The 21,383-nt window shown below is 41.3% G+C and overlaps 1 protein-coding gene across 3 annotated transcripts; it reads left to right on the top strand.

Annotated features, from left to right (window-relative positions):
• Window positions 1-6,981: 6,981 nt before the first annotated feature.
• LOC125011985 (cilia- and flagella-associated protein 157-like) lies at window positions 6,982-20,318 on the top strand. Of its 3 annotated transcripts, XM_047591559.1 has the most exons (10): window positions 6,982-7,264; window positions 8,393-8,658; window positions 11,215-11,368; window positions 12,114-12,360; window positions 13,336-13,436; window positions 14,023-14,173; window positions 14,792-14,937; window positions 15,841-15,954; window positions 17,848-17,950; window positions 18,043-19,751. In XM_047591559.1, the coding sequence occupies exons 1-8, from the start codon at window positions 7,182-7,184 to the stop codon at window positions 15,875-15,877; spliced, it is 1,185 nt and encodes a 394-aa protein (XP_047447515.1). In that variant the 5' UTR covers window positions 6,982-7,181; the 3' UTR covers window positions 15,878-15,954; window positions 17,848-17,950; window positions 18,043-19,751. The 3 variants fall into 3 exon arrangements, with proteins under 3 accessions (XP_047447515.1, XP_047447516.1, XP_047447513.1); XM_047591560.1 differs by lacking the exons at window positions 17,848-17,950; window positions 18,043-19,751 and adding an exon at window positions 20,294-20,318; XM_047591557.1 differs by lacking the exon at window positions 17,848-17,950 and having other exon boundaries at window positions 6,983-7,264.
• Window positions 20,319-21,383: the final 1,065 nt, after the last annotated feature.

The raw sequence follows: 21,383 nt of genomic DNA, 5'->3' as shown, positions 1-21,383 counted from the left end.
TAAGAAGAGAGGCAGATGAAGTGATGCTCCCATCATGCCTAGTGTCTACTGTATCAGTCTGTGGGTGCAGTGCTATGATCCGTGGCATTTGCAACGGGGCGACGGTTCAGTAACATTATGCCCAAAGAATGAGGCCAGCGGACTGCTGAATATACTGAATGGCCAGGTTATTCCATCAATGGATTTTTTTTCTTCCCTAATGGCCATATTCCAAGATGACAATTCCAGGATACACAGGACTCAAATAGTGAAATAATCTTTCAGGGAACATGAGACATTATTTTCACACATGGATTGGTCACCACAGAGTCCAGACCTCAAAGAATCTTTGGCATGTACTGGAGAAGGTTTTGTGAAGTGGTCAGACTCTTTTTGTGTTGTGTTTTTGTGTTGAACCCTTCTCTTTGTCAGCTACTGGTTCTGAGTCATATGGAGTTGTTGCTTTGTCTTTCATCCTAACAGACATCCATTTTCTTCTGGAAGTTTCTATGATTTCCAGACATTTTTTTTTCTGTCTCATGAAATAAACGTTTGAAAAAAGTATTATATATTTTTTGCACACTCATGAAAACACTGATCTGATGTGAACTCAAAACCTTTAGTGACCCCTGTTGGTGGTGAGTAAGAACTGAAACTGTATTGATCAAAACCAGTGTACGTCTTCAAAAACAGCATTTTCAGGGTGTGTAATGTTATTTAAACATAGCTAATGTACCATATACACCATTTACTCCTGCTGTCTTGGAGGCAAGAAAAAAAGATAAAGTTTGTTTGTGTGTCCCCTTAATTTTTTCTAAGCTTTGGTGTAGTGAATTCCAGGGGAGATAAGAAAATGCAAAAGATAAGAAAATAAATAACTTAATTAATCAATTAATTAAATAAATAAGAGTAATGATAAATAGTAATAACAACAACAGTAATAATAGTAATAATAATTATAATAATAATAATGATAATAATAAAATATTGGTAGATAAGAGAGGAGGTATGTAGTAATAGTGATAATAGCATCAATAATAGAAATATTAAAAGGAGACAAGAAAATAAATCAGTAAATAAAAGAGGATAAAATAGAGATGTATGAATAATATTCATAATAATAACAATAATAATAATTGGGGCTGTCAAAATGAATGTGCGCGGATTAATCCATTAACATGATTAATCCGATTAAAAATTTTAATGCAATTAATCCATCTGCAGTGCAGAATTAGTCTGAACGTCTCTGGTAATGCATTTCAGGCAGTTTGTCCAAGTAGAGTTACCATTGCCCACGTGCAAATGGGCAGTTGATCTAGTGACAGGCAGCAGAACCATAAAGATAAAGATGGAAGATGCTAAACAGCACATTTTCTCTCTCCATGAAGACAGTTTCCTGCTTAAAATATTACATTAACATTAATCAAAGTTAATCCACAGCAACCCTGTGATTAATTGGATTTTTTTTAAATAGTTTGACAGCACTAATAATAATATATTGGTAGAGAGAGAGAGAGAGGGAGGAGGTATTTAGTAATAGTGATAAAATAATAATATAATACTAACGGTAATGATATAATAATGTAATGATCATTGTGTGGTCATGGGTGGGATATGTGGTAATGTGAGTTATGGGTTTGATTCAGGTGCTCTGATTGGGGTAGGTGGGAGATTTGTGGTAGGTCGGAGTACGAAAACGATAGTTTTGGAGCCTTTGTAACGCCAAACGCAAACCCAATTTTTGCACGCTATAACAAGGGGATAGTGAGAGTTTCGAGTTTTCGGCATAAGCTCGCCAAGAAAAGTTACTCTGCTACGGTCCAAACCTCACGCTTGAAAATGCTATTGACATTGCACGTTTGCATGAGTTGTTGCAGCAACAGCCAAAGATGATGGATTTTCCTGCTGCTAACCTGGCTAGCCAGTCTGTGCATGCAGTTAATAGATGGACAAATAAAAAGGAACACATGCGCCATGGACGCAAAATGGCCAGCAGATCAGACGCAGACAGTACCACTAGGAGCAGAGAGTGTGGTGCATGCAGGCGAGAACACAGCCACACAGAGGACTGCCCAGCAAAAGGACGACAATGCAACAAATGCAAGAAATTTAACCACTTTGCCAAGGTCTGTAGGACAAATACACAACAGAAACAGGCAACATTTAAGTCCAGGAAAGTACACACTGTTTCTGACTACACAGAGCATTCACCACCTGAGCTGTTTATTGACAGTATAACAAAACTACATGCAAACACAGCCAGGGAACAGGCATTTGCAGAGATAGAAATAGGCAAAGCGAGGTGCAAATTTAAGTTTAAAATTGACACAGGCGCCCAGGCTAATGTGATACCAGCAGACACATTTCACAGAATATTTGGAGATATGGTATTAGGCTCACCAGACAGTTACATATAAGGATACGGGCTGCAGAGACTTAAAGTTAAAGGAGCTTGCAGGCTAACATGCAGACACAAAGAGAAAACAGTCGTGTTAGACTTTGATATTGTTGATGTTGAAAACGCTCCTTCTGTCTTGGGCATGAGAGCATGTCTAGATTTAAACATAGTTAAGCTGGTTCACATAATCCAAGCACAGCCAAAACACACACAACCATCACTGAGGAGTTTGCAGACGTGTTCAAGGGCATTGGACTGTTTCCTGGTGAATGCGTCCTCCACCTCAAACCTTCAGCCACACCAGTGGTGTGCCCACCTCGCCGCATCCCATACTCTCTTCGTGGCAAGCTCAAAGGTGAACTGGATGAAATGGAAAAAATGGACATTATCCAAAAAGTGACAGAACCAACTGAGTGGGTAAATGCTTTAGTGGTAGTGAAAATCCAAAGACTGAAAAACTCAGAGTGTGCCTCTATCCTCGCCCCCTGAACAAAGCCATCCAGAGACCACACTATGCACTTCTCACTCGACATCACACCGTGATTAGCTGGAGCACAATACTTCAGTTGTTGGGAGCCATGAATCATCCATGCTCACTACCTTCAACACTGTCTTCGGCAGATAGAGGTTCAAACGACTTCCCTTCGGAATCATATCTGTACAGGACGAGTTTCAAAGAAGGGTGGATGAAGCCTATGAAGGGCTCCAGGGCGTCGCAGCCATCGTAGACGACATTCTGGTATATGGCTGCACCAAGGAGGAGCAAGATACAAACTTGTGCGCCATATTGGAAAGAATGAGAGAGAAAGGAATTAAGCTGAATGAAGACAAAAGCATTATCTGTGTGCCAGAGGTGAGCTATTTTGGTCCCAGGCTGACACGAGAAGGCATCCAGTCTGACCCCAGCAAGGTCATGGCCATCAGAGCAATGGCTCCCCCATGCAACAAAGCAGAGCTGGAGATCATATTGGGCACGGTCATGTAACTCTCCAGGTTCACCCCCAGACTTTCAGAGGCGACGGCTCCCCTCAGACAGTTGTTTAAGGAGATCACGACACAGCTTTTCAACAAGTGAAAGACCTTCTGACACAGGAACCTGGCCCTGTACTTGCATACTTTGACCACACCAAGGATGTAAAGCTGCAAGTCGACGCATCCAAATGCGGCTTAGAAGCCGTATTGCTCCAGGAAGAGAAACCAGTTGCATATGCATCCAAAGCACTGATTGAGACTGAGGAAAATTACGCTCAGATAGAAAACAAACTTTATGCAGTGCTTTTTGGATGCAAACAGTTTGATCAGTACCTGTATGGTTGTCAAGTGGTTGTTGAATCGGACCACAAACCACTGGAGTCAATCATGTGAAAGCCTCTGGCAGCGGCTCCCCCACAACTCCAACGCATGATACTGCAACTACAACAATACAACATCATCATCACACACAAGCCTGGAAAACAGATACCAGTTGCAGACACGCTTTCGAGGAATCCAATTGAATGCAATGACAGCTCACTGAGAGAAGGTATGGACTTGCAAATACACTCAATAGTAAGTAACGCACCAGTATATGCACAGATCTCTACCTGAGCCTATTAGAGTGCAGAAACACTCCAGTCGATGGACTGAAATCACCAGCGCAGCTGTTGATGAGCAGACGTCTGTGCTCAATCCTTCTGTCCACAGAGAAACAACTTCAACCGGAGCTTCAATCTGTCGCAGCACAGTTCACAGTCGGACAGATGTCTGTCAGGCAAGGCAAAAACTATACTATGACAAGACTGCAAAAGCACAACCTGCCCTGCCTGCAGGAACAGCAGTCCGTTTCCAACTGCCCACTGGAAAATGGGAGCCCGCAACAGTTGTGGATTCAGCAAGCACCCAGAGATCATACAACATCCTCACAGAAGAAGGTCAGGTGCTGAGACGCAACAGGCGCCACCTCCTAAAGACTGAGGATGTAAAGTCAATGACTTTACAGCAGGACACTGTGGGTCAACCAGGCCCCAAGGAACCCTTGCAATTTACCACCGCTAAATCAGGTCACATAGTGAAGCCAAGAGCTATACTAGACCTGTAGACCAAAAAACAAAACAAAAAACTTTGACGATAAAAAACACCTGAGTCATTGTTGCAAATGTTATGTTCAGTTTTGCTAAAGTTCCCAGAAATGTTTTTAAAAAAATGCATTTATGGTTGGCATACAGTATACTATTTTGATTCTGGTGACAGTGATAGTCATACTGCCTACGTACACCTGATAGGTGGAACTGCCTTGAAGTAACTGATTCAAATTTGAAGGTTTGAATTAATATTTCTGTGATCATTTGCAACGGTCTTTTGTTCTTTAAAAGAAAGGAGATGTAGTATTTTGGGCATAGTTACAAGTCCACTAGTTGATGACGTAAGCAAGGTGCACCAAGGCGCGAGACAGTCATGTAAACAAAATAAAGGTCGGCGGCACACGCACGCTGGAGTGAGGCCGAAGCTCATGTCTGTCATGTCTATTAAACCTGCCGAGCTGTGAATATTACAAGCACCACTCCTATTGTTGTGCCCCTTGGCTGCACGATAATCGGCCTTCAATTCTTTAAGCTTCTCTTTCAGTTGTTTTACTGTCCTGAGAAAGCCAAGTTTGGCCATCTCAGCCGCAATCTGCTGTAAAACCTTATAGTTCCGAGAGGTCCCGTGCAACTCCCACTGTATATTCTCTTCTCCCAACAAGGACAGAAAAGCCCTCACCTCCGGGTTGGTCCACAACGACATAACTTTTCCAAAAAATGTACCGACACGAGAGCAGCAAGTTGAAAGTGTGCAGCTTACTACTAGTCAAAAACACTCATCTCTCTAGATAAAACCAAAACGTCCTGCTTTGTACATGGCGCTGCATCGTGACGATGATCAGTAGTAAGCAGCGTTTTAATTCACATTTTTGGCCCCAATTCACCTACCACTTACCATAAGCAGTAGTAGAAGATTACCAATCTTCCTTTTCCTTTCGCACTGCTCTTACTGCTGCTATTAATTGTGTTGATTTTGCTGATATTGTTGGTGTGGAATGTTGATGTCTGTGAACGTTTGTGTATGCTACTGGACAGTCAAATTTCCCCTAGGGGACAAATAAAGTACTTTTCTTTTCCATTTCCATTCTATTCTCTATATCAATGCACCAGTGGCAGGGAGAAGCAACAAAGTAAGCTGGAGTTTGTATTTCATGGACACACCGAGTTTAATTTACCAGAGAAAGAAGAAGAGAGGACAAAAAGTAATTTGAGAAGTGAAATGGCATCTTTGAAAAAGGGGGAAACTATGACAATATGTAGGCTGCTACATACATGCTGCCCCTCTTCCATCCCGGCTCTCCTCTGCACCTCTCCTACTTCCCTCCAGCTCAGCCTCCCTGCTGTATGTTCCTCCTGTCTTTGTGTCAGCGTGTACTGAGGACCAGCGTCTACAGGAAGAACAAGGCGTCTGAGGGCACTGCTGCTGCTGCTGCAGCGCAGGACCAAAATCTGAATTCTTTATTTTGCCTTCTTCAACACTTTCCCCGAGTTGTGCTGTGGAGGTGTTTTGCGTGAACGAAGCTTGTGCTCCATGTTTGTCCCAGCCGGGGATGGAAGCGGAGATCTTTGGGTCCTTGAACAGTGCCCTGGAGCATGGAATTTGCTTTTGGAGGCTGAGTGTTGCGGTCAGTGTGCGTAGGGTCCCACAGCACGTGAGGAGATGTGAGGTTAAAACAGGATGAAATTAAACAGTGTGACGGCTCACATTAATAGCCAACAGTAAAAGCAAACATCTGAGACCAGAAGAAATATAATTTAGCACATGGTGTAACGGATGTGATGAGGGTGTAGAGAAAGACACAATGCAAGGTGGAGTTTCAACATTTATTTGGCCGCAGAAGACATGGGCACATACATTTCCTTCAAATTATTCTTTGTACTACTAGCAAACACTGATGAACTTGTAAACTAATGGAGATATAAAGCAGATACAAGGTGACTCCAAAAGCATCAGCTAGCTAAGGGTAAACAATCATAAACTGTTAAAGCAATGCTCTTTAAATGTGCCTACACGTTATCCGAAGCGTTGGCTTTCACAGGACCCCAAATCGGGACAGATTGAGGAGAGTTAACCGGTCAGTGAATGCTACTGATCGACTGATTCGCGTTGCGTCGCTGACTCGAGTCAGTTCGCGAACGTATCACTTACTGATTCGTTCTTCAAGTGAACCAGTTCACTGCAGGTCTCGAGTCAGCCTCTGTGTCATTGCTGACCATTGGTGCCGACACAGAGGCTGAGATGCCGGAAGCCCCGCCGGTTGAAAGAGCTTTCTGGACCAAACGACTTTGGGGAATGGAACACATATTGTTTTACGTTTATAATTTGCTTAATTTCCACAATTAAAACACACATTGTTTTACATTTTTTAGTTTGCATCGCTTGCGTAGTACTTTTAATCACTGTTACGATTTTAATGGCGGGGGTGTGGGTGGGACACACATTATTTTTTATTTTTTTTGTGATTACTGGATGACTGGATCCGCTACTCAATGTCGTGTTGGTAGTAAAAAAAGAAAAAAATATATATTGCAGTAGTAAAAAGGGTAAGGTAATAAATTCAACTCTCGGATTCCTGTGTAAACCCTGTCCAAGCGGTCCCTGAACGCAGCATTGACTAGCAACGACATTGTGTCGCAGTTCCAACGGAAAGAAGTTTTCTGAGGACGTTTCGTATTTTTCGTTTATTTGATTTCATTTTATTTTACTTTTCATAAACATTTGCAGAAAACAGAAGTACCGAACGATGGCAGGTGAAATTAGTCACGAAGACAAAGAAAGCTACTTATATTTAATACAAGTTCGGTATCTGGAGGAGAATTTAGAGAGGTAAGAGCGTGGTCTCCTCTAAAGCCTTAATTATTATCTTTACTCTTTTATGACGTAAACATTATATTTGGCTGTTGTACTTTGTGCCTCTTTGTTTGCTTAGCTAGTCCTTTTAGTCCGAGTGATGGTTAGCCATTAGCATTAGCACCGTGATTAGCCATAGCCAAGTGTTTAAAACAAAACAACTAGATTATTAAAAATGAACAATAAATACGTTACTTACTCAAAATAGTGCGAAATGGTTGAATGAATGAATGGTTCACCGCACAGTAGCAAAAAAAAAAAAGTTGTTTGTGATCTTCCAAAAATTCCTCAAGATATAATACACATGTTTCTGGATCTCCGAAAAGTTTTCTCTGGATTTCACGAAAGATTTTCCAAGAGCTCGCAAATGTTTCTTAAAACCTTGCAAACATGTGTTCAGGATCTTTGAAGTTTGGGGGTATTTTCTCTAGAACTTGCAAAAGTTTTTTTTTGTGATCTCAAAAGTTGTTTGTGATCATGTAGACTGTTCTCAATATCTGGAACAATGTTTATTTTTCTTTTTTTTCCTTTTTTTTTTTTTAAGAAAAAGTTCAGGAACTTGTGAAGATTTCTCCATAGTTTACAAAACTATTTTAAGATCTCTTCCCCTTTTTTTTCAATATCTTCCAAATGTATCTCAAGAACTAGCCCTTTTGAAATTTTGCTAAAGTTTCTTGAGAGCTTGCAAAAGTTGTGATCTTTCCTTTTTAGGATCTCCTCAATGTTTCTATAGATTTCAAAAGGTTCTCAGAATGTTGCAAAGTTTTTGAGAGCTTCCTCCATTCTAGAAGAGTCTTCAGAGGATATTCCAAAAGTCTCTCAGAATCTCACATTTTTGTTTTGCTATCTTAGATAGCACAAAGATTTCTCAAGATCATGCAAAGGTTTCATTTAATGGAGGAATTGTTTCAGATCTATTTTTGCAACTGCTGTTGCATTTTTTAAAATTCTGTCAATGGCTCTTGCAGTTATCGTCTTCTTTTATGGCTTTTCTATTTCCTTATTAACGTTTTTTTAGTTTATTAGATGAATGTGCAAAACACCTTTACTTTACTTTTATATTTACTGAGCAAAATGAAATAATTGATCCTCCCCATCCTACAGAGCTCGGCTAGAATGTGATGAGCTGGAGAAAGAGAATAAGGACCTGGTCTCTCAGTATGACAGGCTGCTGAAAGAAGACAACAATGGGAACATGAAACGCTCCCTGACTGATAATCAGAAGAAGGTGGAGGAGTTAGTTGATGAGTTGGAACATCAGAAGAAGTCCTTCAGACAAGACAGAGAGGCCCAAATAGTGCAACACAACCACAAGATGCAGGAGCTAGAGGAGACAAAAGCCAAACTCGAATCAAAGAAAATGATTCAGGGTGAGACAGTAATAACATTATGTGTTAAGAAAGGGGATTGTTGTGCCATTTGGGATAGCAGTGGTGGTGCTAGATAGAAGCAAACAGTACTGCAAAGTCAGGTAGTAGGAAGATAAATGCTTGGAGTAACTGGGTCAGCGCTTGAGTTTGTAAGCACAGGACATCTCATTTGCATTTATTGATGAACAGCCAAGCTATAGTAAATAATTGCTAAAGCTGATTATGTAGTTTCCTTTGGTTGATGCATGGGTCCTGAGACTACAAAAGTGAAATTATTTTGGCTCAAGATTTTACATTGGGAATAGTTTGGGTTATTTCTTTATATTATCAAAAGGATTTTTTTGTAAATATTGGAAATGCTTATATTTTGTTACCGCAACAAGAAAAGAGTACCACCTCCACCCCACCTCCTCATTTTATACTGTTTCTGTCTTAAACAGTGTCACTCCTGAGTCAATGGCCAGAACAGACCTTGCATTAACATCTGTCCATGACAATCCAATTGCAAGTGCCCAGCTTGAAGTACCTGTGTTCACACCTAGTATTAAAATGGCTCTAGTTACCAGTCAACGCTTGCCATCTGATCTCAGTTTCATGCTCTGTGCGCAAATAAACACCAACATCATTTTTTCACCAGGATCCTATTACAGCTGCTGTTTCTAATGGATCTGCTAGCATTGTTTAAGAACCATGAACCTTCTTTATGCAGACGGTTGTTAATGACCTTATACACGCTCACTGGCCACTTTATTTTTTTCGTGGGCGGCTATGGCTCAGTAGGTAGGTAGAGCGGGTTGTCCACGATCTGAAGGGTTAGCGGTTCGACCCCTGGTGCAAGTGTGCCATATGCCGAAGTGTCCTTGAGAAAGACGCTGAACTCCCAGTTGCCCCAGTGCAACTGTATGGTTGTACGGGCTGGTCTGAGTATTTCAGAAACTGCTGATTCTCCACCTCTTCCACCTTCTTCTGACAGGATTTTCATACACAACCATCTCTAGAGTTTGCAGAGAATGGTCCGAAAAAGACAAAATGTCCAGTGAGCGGCAGTTGTATGGAAAAGAATGTCTTGTTGATGTGAAATGTCAAGGACAGACTGGTTCGACAGTAACTCACGGCAACAGTAACTCAAATAACCACTCGTTACAACCAAGGAATGTAGGATACTATCTCTGAACGCACAAAACGTCGCACATCGAAGAAGATGGGCTACAGCAGCAGAAGACCACACCAGGTGCCCCTCTCGTCAGCTAAGAACAGGAAACTGAGACTACAGTTGGCTCAGGCTCACCAAATGGGTCAATAGAAGATTAGAAAAACGTTGCCCGGTCTGACGAGTCTGGATTTCAACTGCGACATTCAGATGACAGGGTCAGAATTTGGCATAAACAACATGAAAGCATGGATCCATCCTGCCTTGTATCAACAGTTTAGGCTGGTGGTGGTGGTGGTGTAATGGTGTGGGGGATATTTTCTGACACACTTTGGGCCCCTTAGTACAAACTGAGCATGGTTTAAATGCCACAGCCTATCTGAGTATTGTTGCTGACCATGTCCATCCCTTTATGACCACAGTGTACCATCTTCTGACGGCTACTTCCAGCAGGATAATGCACCATGTCACAAAGCTCATATCATCTCAAACTGGTTTCTTGAACATGACAATGAGTTCACTGTACTCCAATGGCCTCCACAGTCACCAGATCTCAATCCAACAGAGGAACCTTTGGGATGTGGTGGAACAGGAGATAGGCATCATAGATGTGCAGCCGACAAATCTGCAGCAACTGTGTGATGCTATCATGTCACTATGGACCAAAATATCTGAGGAATTTTTCCAACACCTTGTTGTTCACAAAGAATTAAGTCAGTTCTGAAGGCAAAAGGGGGTCCAACCTTTTACTAGCAAGGTGTACCTAATAATGTGGTCTGTTGGTTCTGCTCCTGATGCTCCTCCCCCTGCGGCAAAGGGGGAAAGGGGGGCAAACATTGTGTGTGCAGGATGGGTGGAGTCCTTTATGATGCTGGAGGCCCTTTTCCTGTACCTGGTTGTGTAAATGTCTAAATGTTAGAATCTTATACTAGACTAGTGATAGACTAGTGACAGACAAATCTCTGATTAAAAAAAAAAAGGGGGGGGGGGGGATAAAGACAACAGTGTTAGATACAACATGCTGGAATTAATTATTAACCACATGCTAATACATTTTATAATGACAGAATCACACACAGTGTACTCGTATTATTTATTTTATATATTTATCTAATTAACAGCCACAAAGAGAAAGTATTTTAAAAGGCTTTCATTACTAATAAACAAACATCACTTATGGGGCGCTTTCCTTTTCAGGTTTTGAGTTAAACTCCTCTTTCACATTTCACCCCTGTTGAGTAGGTGGCCTTTAATGTGAGCCAGACTACCTCCGGTGTAATCTGAGATCAGATCAGTAAAGTGTGTCCTCGGTGTACTGGTTGTGTTCACACCTGTAATTTAAGATGACCAAGCTAAGGTTTTAAATGCCGTTTCTGACAAATGCATCCTCTTCTTCCTCCCTTCAGTGGCTCAGTTGGAGGAGCAGGAGGAACAGCTGAGGAAGCTGAGGCAGCAGTTGTCTGAAAAGGAGTCTTGGGTGAAGAAGTTCATCAATCTGGAAGAAGAACACAAAGCTGTCGTCCACAAACTAGAGACAGATGCTGTGTTGAAACTGGAAGAGTAAAGTCCAAGACTGAGTTAACCTGACTTTTCACTGTGGGGTTTTGAATTCCTCTTGTTCATTTCTCTCATTCATTAGGTTTGTGTGTTGTTGCAATTTTATGTTTCACAAAGTTGGAAAAAATATTCTTTGATACTTTTATTTCATCTGGTGACTCCAGAATATATGACCTAATGGTGCTGATGTAAACCCACAACCTTAGTTAGTTGGTGACCATACACAGTGAAGAATTCTGAGGAACTCTGAATCTGTTTTAAAGCTGTCACTGTCCTTTGATCTCTTTCCCTTACGTCATCCTGTCAAACGGAGTGTTCCATAGTTGCTGTGCAAGTCAAATGATTTTTTTTGCTGGCCACCATTCAGAAGGCACCTACCCTTTGTCATTTTTCCAATTCCTTTTAGTTTTGTGTTGCATTTTATGGGTTCATTCCCACGACATTGAAAACCTGTAGATTTATTTTGCATTCAAAGTTGTAACTGAGATTCTTATAAATGGCAATCAGTAGACATGTGTTGGTACAGTGGAGGCATGGCTAAAGGCAGAAGCCTGATTGGTTATCAGCAGACCAATCAGAACACAGCCAATTGACTTGGTTTATCCTCCTTTTAATGTGTGGGTCTTACAGAAATGTCATTTCCATTGCTTATTGGTTTGTGGAGTTGCTTCACAAAATGTCATACCTCTAGCTTTGAAAAGAAAGAAAAAAAGAAACAACCTTATTGTTGTCTGTCCTCCAACAACAGGAGCATCAAGATGTTGCAAAACTCAGTCGAGACCCGTGTAACAACGGAGGCCTCCAAAATTCTTCATAGAGAGAGGGTTCTGAGCAGCCAGTTGTTGGATGGTCTCCTATTCCTGCAGAATGAGGTTGAGCTTCGGCGGATAGAAAAAGATGCCGTGCAGGAGAAAACCAGTGAAACTAATGTTGAGCAGGATGACCTGGAGAATGAGTTCAGTGACAGTGACCAGAGGAGATCCATCCTCCAGAAGGTAAGAGGACCTCTTGGCAGGACCACCTCAACACTTTATCACTACCAAGTAGTCAAACTTTGTATTTGTGTACTTGACAAGTTTGACTCATAAGTATAGACTCTGGAGAACAGAAGATGGAAATCAGGTCATTGGAACCGTACTCTACTTTATGATGCCCACAAAATGTATTCTAGGATAGGCGATGGTAAAAATGTGCACAACCATTATATTGGTCTCAGAGAAGACGGGATAATCCCAGTGGGATTTGTCAAGTGTGAAGCAATTGTACAAAGTCACAGAAAGTTTTCAGAAACATACCAATTGATGGTGCTGATTTATATAGGCTAAACATATCAACGGTGCGCAGTATTGATAATCTCTCGTGTTTATGTTCAGTTCATTCATTAGGTGACATCAGTGATGTAAGGTACATATTTGGCCAAAGGAACATTGTCTAATCTAGACAGTTTGCCGTTGCAATTCCACTGTTCATTCATACTCTGTCCTCTTCAATGAGACATTGAGACTAAATGTATTACGCTTATACATGATATACATTAACTAGACTTTGGGAAATTAAGACACATGATAAAAGTGTGTGCAACCATTATGTTGATAATACAGGCACAGGCCACAGGCAGGACTGTAGAGATATAACATTCACTATTAAGATTATAAAGTAGGGGGGCCCTACCACCGAGATGCTACCACACCAAGGTAAGGATCAGCTGACTGATAGCGTTGGTCCGTCTGTGAGCATCAGTGACTTCTTTTTGCAGGGTTCCCATAAATTCTGGGTCGTAAAGTCATAACAGTAGTATTTTGAGTAGTAGTCACAAGAGGAGTTGTGTAGTAGCTTTTCCAGCATTTTCCATTTGTTGCGATGATGAGATTTTGTAAATGTGTTTTAACAAAGAGCAAGATGAAAAGAGGGAACATCATCTAATGTCTAATAGTTAAAAACATAATCACTCACTATCTACCTTTGTTTAGAGGGTGAAGCAGCTAAGGCACACCTGCCGCCATCTGGAGAAGGAGATTAAGGACTCAAACAACAATGCGGCACTGTGGTTAACTGGGAAAGACTCTCTCAGGTAGAAGTTTCATCTCTTTTCGCTTCTGAGCTTCAGATCACATTTATTGCAAGGTTATTTCAATACATTACTCCACGTTACGCCCCCTATAGAGCTCCAGGAGTAATGTGACTTTTTGACACTGCAATATTGGCAGAAAAACATTGAGGAAAATAAACAGTGCCAGCGCTTGATTTCAGGCCGTCTGAGTTTACCGCACATTAAACAGATACAAAATGACCAGTACAATGCAAAACTTCCCAGGTTACATGTGTGCTTTTTTGAGCATTAAAACATAAATACACAATTACGCTTTAAAATCGCTGGATTCTGTTCCTGATAGAAAGTGATGGCTACACAAGAGAAATCTGTCTCTGGAGGGATCTCACCGCTCTGTTTTCTGCTTCTTGCGTGTTTTTTTGCAGTAATCTGCACAAAAATAATAATTATCCTGGGGCACAGCAGCCCCAGGATAATTATTTAGTTGGTCATTAGAGAAGCGTGCTTTCCTGCCAGTATGGTGGTGTTGTTATTAAAGGCACAGGGTGACGTCAGCTCCTGGAGCTCTATGGCCTGACTGGTGTTTTTGCATCTGTTGTGTTTTCAGCCAGCGCTTGACCTTAGCATCTGATCAGTGCTGCCAAGAAACAGCCAAGTTAGGTTTAATTCAGGCCGAGCTGGAAAAGGAGAGGACAAGGATCAGGGAGCTGAAGGGAGTCAAGCGGGAGGCAGTCATCGTTCTCAGATACATCCTGTTGGTAGGAAGACATCTGGATTATATGGATTTAATCCAGAGAAGTCCCTCCTCACCAGACAAACGCCCAGCACATATTCAGATACTTTAGAAAAGCTCTTGTGCAATACTCCACCACAAGTTAAAAACCCAGCATCAAAAGTATTCATTATTATTCCTACTAGCTTAATAAGAATATTTAAAACACAATGTCACGAAAAGATGTTTGTTAACGAAATATGTTGTTATTGACTTTATAACATCTAAAATGCCACTATTTTAGTGACATTTTGAATATATTTATTTAATTTTTCTTCACAAATTAAAATTTCTTTAACTATACATGAACATGAATCCAATGTATTTTAGTAAAGGGATAAATTTGACCCCTAACCCTGAAAATCTTTCATTCAGCAATACACTAGCCACAGGCTCAATCTAAGCTGGATGTACAGTGTAGGACCCACCCCCATCTCTGCTGTGCCAATCATGAGGCCGCACATTACCTGACTTTGAAGTTCCCCGCAATTGGCCGAGAGCTTTTCATTTCCCAGACACACACTTCAGTATAGACTAGATCAGTAAAATATGGAAGCATTGTGACTTAAGACGTCTTTCAAACATGATGGTGGTGTTTCTTCAGGACACAGAGGATGAGGCTGGGACTCGGCTGAAGATGGAGAGGTTGCTGGACATCTTGGAGAGCGCCGCACCAAAGGGAACAGGGTCTACCCTCGGAGACTTGGCAAAGAAGACCATGGGAAGACCAAAACTCTCCAAAGCAGCCAGGTACTGGAGTCACTCTCCTCTGGATGAAAGACAGAGTGAACACAGATGCTTGATTTCTTGTCTGAAAAACGGAGCACGCTACAGCTGTTTCCTCTCAGCTGCTAACTAGTCTCATGTAAGTCAAACAACAGAGCTATCATCACTGAATAACAATCTCTGGTTGTGTGTCAAATAGTAGTTAGTAATTTTATGTTTTATATTTATGTTTTTCCAGATTAAAATTTTGAGCGTTCATTGGTCAGACAAAAAGCTCACTAATCGCACCAGCTGGATGTTCTCCTCATGTTAAACCATAATTTAGGCCTCTGCACTAAAGTGTTGCAGCATCGTTAACACACAACCCTTCACTGAAACACAGCGTTGCTGACGGCGCACCTCCCCAGAGGTGTAACTACTCACTGCAGCGACACAGAGCACGAGCTGTGATTGGTCTACTTGGTAGTCGCGTGTTTCTGCTTTAGTATTTCCAGCTCAGTCAGGAATCAATCAGGAAGGGGGAAGTAGAAATAAAAATGAACCCCCCCAAAAAGACACAGCGTTGTCTAGCTTGTGGGTGGAGTTGTTACAGAGTGAGCCAGACTGACAAGTATAAATGTTTCACATTGGTAGCCTACATGCATCAGGTCGTTGCGTGGCTGTGCACAGAAGCATATATTTGCAGCTTTAGAGTATGCTGGGTCAGGTGGTCAGAGCAACCTGGCACTCATCTGGTTTCGCCAGTCATGCGGTATTTGCTGCTATAACATTTATTTTTATACTGCCAAAGCTTTTATTTTTATTGCTGTTGAACCAGGTATCTGCTAAACTGACTTTTCATTTACTATACAGTCAGACCGCTAATAATTTATTGACTATTAGAAACCTTTTCAACGTATCTGGAAATGTTGTTTCTGTGTCCCTCAGGAAACCCGGGAAACATGGAGATAAACCTTCCAGCTGACCTGGCTGACCCTGCTCCTCCTCCTCAGCAGACCGCAGAAAGCATCTTTCATCCCTTCAGCCAACATTAAGATAAAGGTTTTAGTCACTTTAATCCTGCTTTGGTTTTGACTGCTGTAAATTGAAAATACAAGCTGAAACAAGGGCTTGTTGGGTTTCTTGATGATGTTTCACCCAGGTCTTCAGTTCTAGATGTCTGGAGTGGAGCTGGGGTTTAACTAGGAACATCTGAGGTTGTTGTCCACCTGAAACTCACATGACTCGATTCTGTTAATGAACAGGTACTTTCTGTAAGTGAAGTCCTAGGTCTTCAACAGGGGAGGTATTGCAGAGGAGTTGTAAAATCTTTGGTTGATTAGACATTTTTAATACATTTGTTTAATTTTACCCAACAAATTTAGATTTATTTAAATATACATTAACATGAATTCAATATATTTTAGTAAAGGGATAAATGGAGGCAGACACAGGAGCTGTCTCAACAGCGCACCGTTTCACATTATGGAAGAGTGTTAGGGTCACCCATTAGGGGAACAAAAATTGAGGAGCTAGATTATTATCATTATTATTATTATTTTTAATCATGCGCTTTGAGAAAAATGTTGAAATATACTATTGTAAAGTAGTCCTTCAAACTGGCAGTACCATATGCGTATAGCCAATACTCCATGGAAGTGTATTGGGGCTTAATTAATTAATATTATTAATTTATTATCAGATTGTATTGTGATTATTTTTTCAGTTATATTGGAGTCTTACATGTCAGCAGTGGCGTGGATATTGTCACACACTGTGGGACGTAAACTCAGGAGCGTGTCCCTATCTGCCGATAGAGGTGGTCCAGTCTTATCCTGTCTTTGGCAGGATGGATAAACTGTGTGCGCTTGTTGGGACCCACAGAGAGTGCACCATGAGCAGTGTTCGTGTTTTGCGGAGATCTGGCTGAATGCGACACTCATTATTGTAGCTCTCTCCAGCCCTTTGGTGAAGAAACAGCCTTCTGCTACAGCCAAATATTTCAGATTTTGTCTCATCAGACCAGATGTTGCATGTTCTATGTTTTCGTGCATAGTTGAGTCTCTTGGCTTTGTTCCCATGTGAGAATCCCACCCCTGATCACAAAAAGCCCTTTATCTCTGGAACTGACGCTCTTGTTTCTGACATTTCAGTTATTGTCGACCAGTCAACAGTAACAAAAAATTAAGTCCTGTCAGCATGTTCGTAAATTCCTCTAGAAAAAACACTATAATAACTTCTTGCTGTCAGTTTAAGCTGTTTATGTTGGAATATGTTTTGGAATATAGAAATTCATGCACATGGACCTTGTCTGTTCAGTTAGTCTTGGCCAATGTCCCAGAAAAGGATGATTTTCAGTAGTTTCACACCATTATAACAGTTTGAACAAAATGAATATGATTGGTTGGCTACAGGTGGGGAGGAGTCGTGGTTTAGACTTAACTCTCCCATCGTTGGTGGACGGGTCTGTCCTGTCTGGCCACTCAGGTCCTCCAATCCCCTGGGACAGCGCCCTAGAAAGAAGAGAAAGTCCTTCCTACCTGTCCCTCCCTGACATAGACCTCACGCTCTGTTCAACGCTCATCCTGTGACTCCCTCCTTTGCAACTTTTATCACTTTAGAACAGCTCCTCATTGTTCTCTATTTTGTCTCTCAGAATCGCTATATGTTTCCTTCTTGCTCTGTCCTAGTCAGCTGATTACTACTTTCTCAACATGTATCAACCCTACGCAAGTAAACGTGGTTGATGCTCTTGACCCTCCCATTATCAAGGACCTCATTCTTTATTTGATTACATGAATTTTAATTACATTAATATTCACATTTCTAAGTAGAATCTAGAAAATCTCAACTAATTATCACATGTCTAGACAAAAATCAAAAAATAATTCTAACAGTCCTTAATTTTAAATGATTTTATCTCCTTAGAATATCAGGATTTTATGTTTTTAACAGAGTCCTACCTGCAAGTGTCCCTCCAACTATGGATGTTTTAATCATGAGTGTAGGGTGTGGCCTACGACTGTTTTTTCTACTGCTGAGTCGTCCTCTATTGAAGGTCTCACTTTTAATATGGTCCTTGAACAAATCTTCTGAACACTCCCAACACATGACCTAACTAATCACTTCAACTCTTTCTGTCTGATCTAGACTCTTCAATATTGCACCATTGAAGGTCAAATCCATGTCATCAGTCAAAAAGCAGACCTGGATAGCTGACCAAATCCACCATCACAAAAGGGAATGCAGAAAAGCAGAGTGCAGGTGGAAGAAACCTGACCTTGTTCAGTTTGATCTCATTAAGGATGAATATTTTCAGTTCAATAAAATTGTTAAGGAGGCCAGATTTATTTCTCCATTTTTAATCTCAGTTAAACATTCACAACAGTTGATATGCTGATAAACTCCACCTCTCCAAGTGCCCCACCTGAAAGTGAGGTAGATTGTGAATTTTTTTTAAATCTTATTTTACTGATAAAGTCACTGCCATACAAAGGTCTAGCGTTACAATATTTACATACCCTCAGATCACACATCCCCAGCTTTCAATCAGCCTTACTCAATCACTCTTATTGAAGTTTCAGAAGATGAATGAAAGTGACGTCCAACCCTTTGATTCCTCCAACCTTTTTGTATAATCTTATAAATTTGGTTGGGCCCTCCTTGGTGTCAAATTTTAATGGTTCTGACTGTGTCACTGATTTCTAAAAGTGCATTTGTGAACCCATTTTTAAAAACACCAGGACTGGATACCTTGCAACCTCAAAACAAGCAGCTTCTACCTGTGCTTGAATCTCACAAAATGTGTGAACATTTTCAGACTGGTTTTAGGAAACAACACATCACTGCTTTGCTCACAAATTAACTTTTTTTTTTTTTTGGAACTTATTTTTTATTAGAATTTTTAACAGTGACTTAACAGTTACAGCATCAGGGTTCAGGACATTTATATTCTCCGTCAAACCTCACATCAATGTCCATATTGACTAGTGATGGTGTTAGTGTCCTCTTCTGTCCTCCTACAATCAATCTATTTTACCCACTTAACTTCAAATTGCATTTCCTGTAGTTTTAATTTGTGTAAGTTTTTTTCATTGCAAATATTTCTTCGACAGTGCATACCCACTGCTCCTTAGTTAGTGGCTCCACTTTATACCACAATCTTGTAATTACTTTTTAACTTGCCGATAAAAGTATTTTAACCAAATACTCATCTTTGTTTTGTATCACTTCACGTGTCAAGTTTCACAAATGAACTTTTAATGGCGTCTGACAATGTTATGAGCTCAATCCTAGTACTCCTAGACGTGACTGTTGCCTTTGATATGACAGATCATGATCATCATTCTTTTAAACAGGCTGAGTACTGGGTGGAAATATCAGTGACAATCCTTCATTGGTTCTCTCATATTTATTAGACAGAAGATTGCATGTTGCTGGGAATAATTTTAGATCATCTGTGTGTAATATGAAATACGTTGGTCCTCAGGGGTCAGTTTTAGGACCAATTTTATTTTCTTCTTACGTGCTTCCTTTGTGAGACGTCATTCACAGGCATGGTGTCTCCTGCCTTTAACCCATCAGACATGGGAACTCCTGAGTTTATTACACAACTTCCTACATGATATCAAAAACTGGATGAACAACAACTTCCTGCAGTTAAATCCAGACGAAACAGAAGTCATTATTATTTTGCATCAACAGCTGCTAAAACAAGCTCTACCCTTGTCTGAGGTTTTTTACAACAGTGCTGATGTTGTTGCAAAGGAAATCAGAGTCTGGATTGATTATGAGTTTTGAATCCCATATCATCAAGACAGTTCACACTTGTTTTTGCCATCTGAAGAACATTTCTAAGATCCGGCCCATTTTATCTGAGACTGTTGTACATGCTTTTATTTCATCATGTCTGGATTACCACAATAGCCTGTTTGAACAATAAAGCAATTTCCTGACTCAATACAGTCCAAAATTCAGTCGCCAGGGTTTTAACCAGAACCAGGCGAAGGGATCACATCAGTCCATTTTCACCTGAGTGTATTTTAGAATCAATTTTAAGATTTGAACGTCCTGGAGAGACTTGTCCTGGCTCAGCTGAGAGTCCTAATGGCCCCTGTCTTGGACACTCTCACCTTGATGGTGGGAAGGGCACTGTGAGGATCATGTTCTTTAATTTCTCCAGTGCTTTTAACACCATTCAGCCCTTTCTGATGAGTGAAGTTGCTCAGGATGCGTTTCAGCTCCTCCACTGTCTCCTGGATTGCTGATTACTTGTCTGACAGGCCCCAGTTTGTGCAGCTGGGGGGACTCCCTGCCAGATACTGTTGTCAGAAATGTGGAGGCACCACAGGGGACTGTTGTGTCTCCATTTCCGTTCACTCTTTATACCTCTGATTTCCAGTAAAGCTCTGGGTCCTGCCACATGCCTGGTCGTTGACTTCAGGAGGAAGAGGCCTGGAGGTGGAAGCAGTGGACCGCTACAAATACCTGGGAGTCTACATGAACAACAGGCTGGACTGGAGGGACAACAGTGATGCTGTGTACAAGAAGGGCCTGAGTACACTCTACTTTCTGAGGAAGCTCTGGTCTTTTAGTGTGTGCAGTGTCGTGGAAATTTCTCTGTTACTGGTGAAGAATGAAATAGAGACTTCTGCCGGCCGACAAGGTTTTATTTTCTTTGCAAAGAAAAGGTCAAACAACACGCGAGCGGTCAATGATGAAGAAAGACCCCTAATACGGGGAGACCTAAACATTTATACCTGAGGACAGCCCCCAGGGTACGTTTCACACCCTTTGTCTGCTGCAGGTATCGGCCCCCTACCCAGAGTGTTTTCACACCCCTTTGTCTGCCGCAGGTATCGGCCCCCTACCCAGAGTGTTTTCACACCCCTTTGTCTGCCGCAGGTATCGGCCCCCTACCCAGAGTGTTTTCACACCCCTTTGTCTGCCGCAGGTATCGGCGCCGATTCCCTTGGGCGTGTTTTACACCTGGGGTGTCCTGCAGGGTCTTATATTTAGATGCAAGTTAAGTCTAAACATCACACAAAACCATTTGGTTCCTTATGTTAGAAAGGAGAGAGGTTGGGTGTCTCAGATGGCTAAAACAAATGAATTGAAATTGCCATTACAGCAGTCAGTTACTAGAGTCTTTCTACTCATCTGTTGTGCCCTGTACTTTCCTCTGTTTTTTTGGGGAAGTAGTACCACCAAAAAAGACATCATCAACAAATTTATCTGAAAGGCTGGACATGTGAGTAGTAGAGAATTGGAGCCGTTTGTATCAGTGAGGGACAGGAGGACACTGGATAAACTGCTCTCATTCATGTACAATCCATCCCATCCACTACACCAAACACTAGAGGAGCAGAGGAGCTCATTCTCCAGCAGAATGATTCAGCTCCGCTCCCGTAGTGAACACTACAGAACCTCTTTTATACCAAACTTTATCCAGCTGTATAACAGCTCATCTTTTTGTAACAACTAAGCTACTA

Source organism: Mugil cephalus, chromosome 8 (assembly GCF_022458985.1).
Source record: "Mugil cephalus isolate CIBA_MC_2020 chromosome 8, CIBA_Mcephalus_1.1, whole genome shotgun sequence".
Taxonomy (NCBI): Eukaryota; Metazoa; Chordata; class Actinopteri; order Mugiliformes; family Mugilidae; genus Mugil; species Mugil cephalus.
This window is presented reverse-complemented; position numbering and strand designations above follow the sequence as displayed.